This window comes from Engraulis encrasicolus, chromosome 1 (assembly GCF_034702125.1).
Source record: "Engraulis encrasicolus isolate BLACKSEA-1 chromosome 1, IST_EnEncr_1.0, whole genome shotgun sequence".
NCBI lineage: Eukaryota > Metazoa > Chordata > Actinopteri > Clupeiformes > Engraulidae > Engraulis > Engraulis encrasicolus.
The window spans coordinates 52,915,546-52,925,545 of NC_085857.1; the positions used below are offsets into that span (position 1 = coordinate 52,915,546).

Genomic DNA, 10,000 nt, shown 5'->3' on the forward strand with positions numbered 1-10,000 from the left:
CTTCACTTTAGGCCTATATTGAAAGTGGCCACTGTTACAACCAGGGCTCTAAATTAACTTTTTCCACCACCAGCCAATTTGGCTAGTGGACATTTTTTCTTACCAGCCAAACAGAAGTTCAACTAGCCATTTTTTTCAATCTCGCCAAAATAAACTATGTGTTAGGCTATTTTTTTTTTTAATTATGGTAATTTTGTTCAACAATTACACTATATACACTATATATAGGCCTGCATACTATAGGCCTATTATAGGCTATATATTTTTTCATTATTTTTTAACTTCTGCTTTATTTTTTACTTTCATTACTTAGGCCAAATCAATTTGATTAGTTTTTGTTCAATTCCTCTGAAAACAGCTGAATCACATCACACAAGCCACTCACATAACAGACCTTTAACATACAGTAACCAAGCACACAGCAAAACTCTCCAAAACCTCACATAGGCCTACGCACACCCCAAGGAAGGAGAAGTGATGAGAGGAAAAGGAGAGGAGAGAGGAGGAGCTCTTCTCTTATCTACCACGCGCAACAAAATGACAAGAAGCCTAGTTTAACTAAAAGTAAATAATATCACGGGAATCTTCGATTCCTTTGTTACTTCCACAGCTTCGTCGTTGGTTGCTTTTTTGTTATTTGTTTTCTTTCCGATGGCGTGGGCTTTTCCAACTAAGTTGCGCCAGGACTCGGAACATTTCAGAAGACAACTGAACTGACAGCTACGCTCACACTACTCTGACAGTCAGCTCTCCTCCTCTGCCCTTGTCGCTATTTCGTTCCACAACCACTCCTTTTTTAACGTCACTATTATTACGGTTACAATTACTACTAGCATTCACCAACACACAGAACTTTGCTCTAACCACCGCCACATTCTCATCACTCGCACAAAACATAATCTGCGTTAGTCATGTTATTGAAACGGTCAGGGCCTCGCTGCTTCAAAAAGGCAGCCTGTTACAGCAAGGTTCAGCCTAGTAATAATAGCAGTAGTGGCGTTAAAAAGGTTGTAGCGAAATCGACGAGAGCATAGGAGGAGAGCTGCCTGTCAGAATAGTGTGAGCGTAGCTGACAGAAGGCTGGTCGTCTGAAATGTTTTCAATGCTGGCGCGCGCAACAGCATGGAGTTGCCGCTTGCTGCACTGGAAAGCCCACGGTGGGAGGCTACGTCGTGACGCTAGTGTCCATGGGTAATGTAGGAAATCTCGCCTTAAGGGCTCTGCATGCTTAACGTGCGCACGTTCGTCTCAGCAGCGGTTTACCGCTCATAATTTACTGCACTCGGGCACTACTGGCCAAATTGGCGGGTAGGTGTTTTTTTCTACTAGCCAAAATGAATTTTCACCCGTGTTTGGCGGGTTGGCGTGTGTTAATTTAGAACCCTGGTTACAACAGACCCCACCTTCATTAGGTCCCCAGGAAAATATAACTTAATTATATTGCAAATGTAATTTCTACGATTCCTTTACAAGACATGTCATATTTCATGTGAAACTTCATAACTCTAAAATGATATCGGGGGCCGGTTAAGACTGCCTCAAGGGCCGCAAACAGCTCTCGAGATAAAGCGTAGGTTCCCTACCCCTGGCCTAGCGGACCTAACAGGAGCCGGGTTAAACACATACTGCACTGTCAGCAGATCTACTGTCTTAGTTAGGCTATCTGTTGTTTTTCATATTGATTGTGTTGTTTTTTTTAAATTATTTTGTGCTTGGTATTTATGTTTTTGTTTTTGTCTATGGTCAACAGGGGGCTGATATTCAAACTCACTGCATAGGTAAAACGTGAGAGTGAGAGTGAGAGTGAGAGTGAGAGTGAGCAATGGCTTGACCATGAATGTTCGCTTGACTCTTGGTCTCTTGGTACCTTCGCATGCTATGGGAAAAAAATGATGCTTCCCACTTTAAAAGTGGAAATGACGAGGCTGTTGTTTTCCAGTCCTTTGTGTTGTCATAGTGACGTAAAACACACCAGAGACAACGTTTATCCTGCCGATGTTGTTAGTGTGCATGTTTAAAACGGCCAAACATTCGTCTAACCTGTTTGTGATTCTTTTTTGATGGGCTTGTGTGTTTTAACATGAAGGTTTACCAATATATCATTCAATATATCATATGAATATATCATATGGATATATCATATCAATATATATCAATATTAATTATCATTATTCATGCTGCCTACTAAAAAATAATGTACATTTTTGAAAGAGGAAATAAACTACAATTTCTCTCAGTCATGTTGAAAAGGTCAAAGGTTATCTCATCTGGGCAACTTGCGTATCAAACTATTCTACAGGTTGCCCAGTGTGAAATACCACAGGGTGGGTGCTCATGTGGGCTTTTCGTGTCGTCGTTTGGTATTATCCATAATTCCCATAGCACGCGGAGGCCACATCTGTGTGTGTTTGGATGCATCTTTGACAGTATGTGTGTGTGCGTGCGTGCTTGCGAGCGTGAGCGTGAATGTGCATGTGTGCGGGAATGTGAGCGTGCGTGTGTTTAAATAAACCAAAATACTGTGTGTGAGAGCACGGCCCTCATCATGTGTGTATAACATGCATTTTGGACATGATCAACAGCTTGGTGTGTGTGTGTGTGCAACCCAATGCATATGGACTAGTGTGTGTTTACGTCTCCTTTATTTTACTAGGGCAGACTGGAAAGAATGTGTGTGGATTTCACATATTGCAGACTGTGTGCATATCACGCATACACAGCGAGTTGTTTTTGCACCTGCATTTGAGGAATGCATGTGTGGCTAAATTCTTGCCTGTTTATTTAGTTATTGTACTGCACCACATACTGTATGTACACTACACCAACCACACACATCTGTACAGATCCCCCCCCACCCCCCATACACACACACACACACACACACACACACACACACACACACACACACACACACACACACACACACACACACACACACACACACACACATAGGCGCCGACTTTTGTTTATGCCCGTGGGTGCTCGGGGTTCCCAACCGGGGGTCGCGACCCACCGAATGTCCCGTTTGTTTGCCATAACTTGCTTTTCAATAATATAATCCTTTCATCATGAGTTGGTCACTTTTATTTAAAAAAAAAGTGTAGGGCTAAATAATAATTGCAGGCCTATTTGTTTTCCTTGTGGGTGTCAATTCAATAATGTACAATAAATTCGCCTATATTTGAATTGAAAATTGAATTACATCATTGGTGTAGCCTACATTGAACGCACGCAAAGCCCAGGCCACGTTTGCTGGTGCCTCTTTCTATCCTAGTCGGCATCATGAATAAAGACCAGCTCATAGCTACATGGACCCAGAAGATCGCACATCATTTTTGTGCAGTAGCCAGACTGCGTCCAAACCGGATATGAATAATAATAATAAACAGCAACAGCAGCAACGCGTGCGCCCACAGTGAATTCAGACTAGCGTTCAGCCACAGACTTAGATTTAGAACATGAATGCAACGTTCATATCACACACAAATAGCCTACGTGTCACAGAAATGTTGAAATGTTAGGTTTGAGTCCAACAATGCATGACGCAGCGCATAGCCATGCACTTCATGCTAGCTATGTTCAAACTAGGCTACTCAGTCATGACTACATAAGCCAACAGTACAGCCAGAACAGCAAAATGAAATGGCAAACTCATCCAACAGCGCACAACAAAAGTATGGATATGTAGTGACTCAACTTGATCATCCCAGCACTTAGACCCAGAGTGTAGAGAAAAATGACCATAACAGAAAACGGCAGGCACACGGCGGTGCTACACATGGGATATCGCAGGATGATATGACAGTCAGTGACTTACCATTTTGTAGGCTAAACTTTCCGACTGCAAACCTTTGTCTGTAAGAAGTCCTAGCTTGTACTGAAAGGTTTAGATCCTTCCATAACTTCCATAACTTGTGAAATAGCGCAATATAATAAATAGTTTAACACATAGCCTGTGATGGAACTACTTCTACTTCTGAACCGTCTGCATAGACGCTGCACTGTTCTGAAATTTCATGTCGGGCATTTTCAGTCTAGATTAGTCCACGAGGCATTTAGAGCGACAATGAAGCCTTCAACGGCATTTCACTATTTACTATTCACTTTCACTTTTCTGAATTTAACACCCAACATGTTTTAGCAATATCTGCTATCTCGAAGAGGTCTGCTATCATCATAAGGACTGATTGAGGGGAGAACAGTCCATTGGGCAAAATCCCTGTATGCCATATGGTCAATCCAACCATGTTTCTATGGTTACTGTCTGATTGTGTAGAAGAGCAACGCACCAATGATACAGTAAGTAAGAACGCAACGCACCACAGAGGAAAAGAAGGATCGGCGCGTGAAGTTACGTTACAAGATGAGAAATTCGAATAGGCTACCTTACCTTACAAAAAGACAGTTAAAATGCAAAGCCATTTCATCTTTAAACTTCTCTCGTGAATAATACTGCTTTAGTGCTCGGATTTGTCCGTGGGTGCTCGGTGGGTGCCCAAAGATTCCCGTGGGTGCCCGGGCCCTGGAGCACCCACGGTTTCGGCGCCTATGCACACACACACACACACACACACACCCTTGCCTGTGATTCTGATTCGCCCCTAATGCTGCTGTATCTAAAAGGGACGTGCTGTGGATCAGCCCAAAGACCTGAGGAGCAAGACACACACACACACCACACACCACACACACACACACACACACACACACACACACACACACACACACACACACACACACACACACACACACACACACACACACCTAAAGACGGATAAACACACACACACACACACACACACACACACACACACACACACACACACACACACACACACACACACACACACACACACACACACACACACACACACACAAAGAAGAAGAGGAAGAGGAAGAGGAAGAGGAAGCCTTCTGAAGACATGGAATATCAGACCAAAACCCCCCCAAAAATATAGACTTTCAATTCATATTAAATATGTGCATCATGCATATCATATGTGTTTTGAACATCTATGGTTTGTGTAAGATGTTTCTTTGTTTTGTTTTTTTCGTCAGGAGACAGGATTTTATTGTGTTGGGAAATGTATTGTGATGAAAAAGCCTTTTTGGGCTTAAACTTGGTTGAGTTGAGGGTTTTATTGATGAAATTGAAGCAATGAAGGCCCTATATGCATTGATTTTTTTGTGTGAATGCATGCCTCAGAGAGTGTTGTAGATATTAAATGTATAAATTATTTTTGATGACATAAAAATAAAAGTGAAAAAAGAAACTACACACACATTGTGAAGATGTGTTGATTCACAAGATTGACATTGGGGTGTTAGTCTTACTTGTGACCGCAAGGTGGAGCCAGTGGCTTCTTGACTGGCAAGGCAAAACAAAAAGAGAGTCAACTCAACTCGACCTTCTGCAGTCAAAACAAAAGGCGGTTTTACACATTTACGGTCCAATGTAGACCACCAGGCATTCGCTAGACCATTTTGCAAACATTATTACTTATTTCTAATGAAAATTTGTTTGGTGATTGGGGAAATCATGACGATAAAAGTCAAGGTTAGAACGGCAAGTCTCCCTCCTGACTGCATGTCAATCAACGCAAACAAATGACGCCCTCGGCGAAGTCGTCTTTGCTTTGTACGTCTTGATTGGATGTTAACTACAGCGCCAACCACCGAACCAATGATGTTCGCGGAATCGAACATTAAATTACCTCCTTCTCAAAAGTGATTGGGTAGTTGTTCTTGTCTTCAACCAACCGAATACTCGTGAACGGTGACACCTTTGACGCCTTGATTGGTCCATCAAAGCCATTGTGAAAACCACAAGCTCCCATTGGTCCGCGTTGCAGCCAGAGCCCGCCTGCCCGCCCCCTATCGTCATTTCCTTTTTCAACACCCCCGCAGTCGTTCGCTCGTCTTCCCGCTTCTGCGCACCTCGAACCCGGCCCGAAACCTTCAGTTTTGCCCCCAACACTGTTAGCCCGCGGAAGACTACAGTATGTCGGAGCTCGGAGCGGGTGGACTGAAGAAAGATGCCTTCGCAGATGCCGTGCAGCGAGCAAGACAGGTAAGAAAAAGCCCCATCACACCGAACAGGGCAGCCAGGCAAGCACCACCATGATGTTTCGTTTGAGCGCCTGAATGGAGTGGGGAACCAACCTCGCTGGTTGCGTGGCTAGCCGAAGAGGTCGTGGTCGTAGGTAGCTAGCTTGAATCAATGGAACTAACCGGCACAATGCATGCTAGTTTGTGGTGTGGTTGTGCCTTTGGTTGGTTTGGGATCCCCGTCGGCTTCCTCTCAAAGCATCAAAATGGACTGCTTGGAAACGTGTATGTTAAGTGCAGTTGGTGCATCGTGCTGTGTTGACCCAGTCTGGAGTTATGATGGTTATTCAACGCCACTGGCTTGTGAAAGGCGCTGGCTAGCGTGCCGTTAGCGGTAGCTTGTAGCCGGTGAGCATTGTCTGGGGGCCGGGCTAGCGTAGCCACGCGATACAGCCATATCTAGCATGTTAGCTAGAAAGCTAACAGGCATGGCCATGCTTGTGTGGTGTGTGATGCCGTATGATTTTAGCGCCGTTCCATAGTTCGAGATACAACCCCCTTTCCAAGCTCGCTAGGTGTGGTGCAAGTAGGCCGTGAAACCTTTTTATATCATTTTCTTCAACCGGGTTTACCCCCCAATCATCTAAGATGTGTGGACACAAACGCTCTTGTGTCAAAGTCCGTGGCCTAGTTTGAGGCATCATCCTCCTCATCGCTATCTTGTGTTGCTTCAAGTGCATGGCTAACGGTAACGCTTGTTTCTGTGGATGTGCACACAGCGGAGTAGTGCAAGCTAGCAATGCAGTTCTAGTGGTGGATTTTTGTTTTGGTACTGGTGCACTAACTGTCCACAACACAAGTGGGACATGATTAGCTTTGTGGCACTGTGCAAGTGCAACTCGCTCTATACGAAACTAGTTCTAGACTACTGCATGTATACAGTAGTTAGTCGTCATAAAGCGCATCGTGTGTGTGTGTCTCTGTGTGTGTGTTACTATGCGAAGGCAAGAGTGACTAAACTAAACGATGATCTAACATGAACTGTGGTGTTCTGAACCAGCTGTGAGGACGTTTATTTGTTGTAGCTAATGGCGCATTTCGTAGCACTTTCATACACGCAGTTTAGTTTGCCTGGCAGAATTGAAAGCAAACGACACGAAAGGTCGCAGCAGGTGAAATGAAAGTAAATCCTGAGGACGATAACAAGACCAAACAATCAAATTGTTGAAATAAACTGAAAGTCAGCACACAGTACCGGTGAAATGGTCTGTGTTAGTTTTAATCCCCCTGCCATACGTGTGAATTCAATGATCAATGACTATGGGCGGTGTTTTATTTTACACCCGTGTTTGTGTGAGTGAGCTAGGGACTTCTCATTCATCCAGGTCCCGCTAGCCATAAGGTTGCATGTCTGCTACCTTTAGTTGTGAAATCTAGTTTTGCTTTATTGTCCATTGCACCACATGACCATCAGAAATGTTAACCAACGTTGTCCAAAATGTGCCGTTTGCATTACTGTTAGTTTACACACATTCTCTCACACAGCCATGTGAGGTATGCAACCATTACCAATAAACAAACACTGAGACTGGTTATGTTTCATTACTCACGATGGATGCTTTCAAGGATGCACAATGTCACTTTTTTGAAAACCGATACAAGTACACTCATTTCGGTATTTGCTGACTCTGAGCACCACTACTGACCATGGTTTTCACATTGGATCAAACACTTTTTTGCTTTCAAGTCAACAGAAGGTGACATTGTTTCATTCACCTTAATAGCAGTTTCCTGTATGGGATGGGCAAGTGTTTGGAGAGTATCATAGGCAAGTATTGGGCCGATACCAGCGTTCAGTATTGGTGCATCCCTAGATCTAAAACCATGTGCTTTTTGGGTTATTGGTTGCAGTCCCTGGAGTGAAGTCGGGTTCGTTTCCGAACCTGCAACCTCCTGGTCACACGTGTAGGTAGTCCCACTGTGAAAAAATGGTGGTGAAATTTGTCCCTACAGGGTTAAACATGGCCGATCTCCTGGTTTTATGCAGCCTCAATGGCGTTCCAAACAAAAACATTGTTGTCTCCCTCTTCAGCTCTGGGAAGGGCATCCCAGTGCTTCAGTTCTATGGTCTGTGAAGATTGTCTTATTTCGTCTGGATTGACCATGATATAGCCTTAGCTGCTGAAGTGGCAATAAATGAAAACAAAAAGAAGAAAAATCACTAAGGAGGAAGAGAACCAGGTCATGTTAACCTTGATGTAGTGGTAAACCATCTAATGGAAGGGCCCGGGGTCCCTCATTTTTTTCACCGAATGGCCCCTGTAGGTTTCCCATTAGCAGTTTTACCACTTTCCGGTGGGTTAACTTTGCCAGGTTTATCACTTAACCATGTTCTGCAACACCCCCTTCGTCATGTTGTCCGCAGACCCCGACCGGTTCCCAATGTCAAGTGTTCTAGCCTTGGAGTGCGTGAAACGCCCAGTGGTCGGATGAACTCCGCTAGAACACCTGACATTGTTGTATTCTGGTGTTGGCAAGACCTGACACTAATTCCCAGAGTTGCCCTGTATCTGATAGCTGAAGGTGGACAATGGTCATTTTTTTAAGTGCCTTATAAGGAACCCAGGGTCACTTTTTGCAGAAGGAGATGGGGCCAGGGCGGCAAATGAACTCCAAATGAACACCCGCCAACCAGCCAAATGCAACTAGCCAAACTAGCCAATTCTAGCACTTTCACCCATTAGTGTACTATGTACAGCATATGACGAGTAAACGTCCATGTAAAGCAGGGGTGGGCAACTAAAATAATATTAATTATTGATATATTCTTTTTATTGATTGATTATTGAATCTCTCTCTCTCCAGATCGCAGCCAAGATCGGCGGAGACGCTGGACCCCCAATGACCAATAACGGTGGAGCAGAGAGCTATCCCTTTGGAGCCCAGAAACGTTCGCTGGAAGACGCAGGTACACACACACACACACACACACACACACACACACACACACACACACACACACACACACACACACACACACACACACACACACACACACACACACACACACACAGACCACTCGAGGAGTAGAGCTTCCCCTTTGATGCACAGAAATGTTCACTGAATGATGCAGGCACACACACACACACACACACACACACACACACACACACACACACACACTCCAATCTATGAGCAGAGCGCTACCCCTCTGATGCCCAGAAGCGCTCACTGGAAGATGTGCACACACACACACACACACACACACACACACACACACACACACACACACACACACACACACACACACTTCTTGAACAGCAGAGAGCTACTTTTGGTACCCAGATACTCTCCCTGGAAGTTGTAGGTGAAAACAAGCACACGCACACGCCTCACAACCCACAACCTTTTGGTGCATAGAAGCGCTCACTGGAATATGTAGCTTTTTGTCTTTGCCAAGCAACGTAGCCTCTTGCTGCAGATGGGCCCGTCAATGGGCATATTCCCTCTGCTGAAAACACTCTAACTACTAGCATTAGAATGACAATGCAGAGAGTCTTTTGTAACCGATTAAGACCTGGTCATTAACATTTTGGCGACAAGAAGGATATAGCGAGAGGCTCTGCTCTAAGGGGTTACATCTTCCACATGTGTTCTCATTGTTGGTGCCTGCACATACGTCAGACATGCAGCCACCACACATCACACACACACACACCATACACCACACACACACACACCACACACACACACACTACACACAACACGCACACTACCTCATACGGCCACACAAGGCTCCACTCTCTGCAGGCTGGCACATGTTATTCGGTGCTCTTGCACACTCACAGTTGCATCATTCCCATCACAACATTTGGGCTAGAGTTTAGCGTCACGTGACCTGAGATATGTCACAATCAATGGCTCGCACATGCATGTGCACATTTCACAAATT

The 10,000-nt window shown here is 44.5% G+C and overlaps 2 protein-coding genes across 3 annotated transcripts in view; both read left to right on the forward strand.

The window, feature by feature from the left end:
- The window catches only part of LOC134454368 (mitochondrial adenyl nucleotide antiporter SLC25A23-like), a 38,248-nt gene extending 33,572 nt beyond the window's left edge, over positions 1-4,676 (forward strand). The window contains exons 11-12 of the mRNA XM_063205334.1: positions 1,749-1,778; positions 4,624-4,676. Of these exons, the coding sequence (XP_063061404.1) occupies positions 1,749-1,778 (30 nt within the window). The 3' untranslated portion in view covers positions 4,624-4,676. The remainder of the gene's footprint in view (positions 1-1,748; positions 1,779-4,623) is intronic.
- A 1,230-nt stretch (positions 4,677-5,906) lies between these two features.
- Positions 5,907-10,000, forward strand: part of LOC134454314 (far upstream element-binding protein 2-like) — a 20,234-nt gene continuing 16,140 nt past the window's right edge. For both annotated transcript variants that reach the window (XM_063205258.1, XM_063205267.1), the window contains exons 1-2: positions 5,907-6,070; positions 8,914-9,016. In XM_063205258.1, the coding sequence (XP_063061328.1) occupies positions 6,002-6,070; positions 8,914-9,016 (172 nt within the window). In that variant the 5' untranslated portion in view covers positions 5,907-6,001. The remainder of the gene's footprint in view (positions 6,071-8,913; positions 9,017-10,000) is intronic.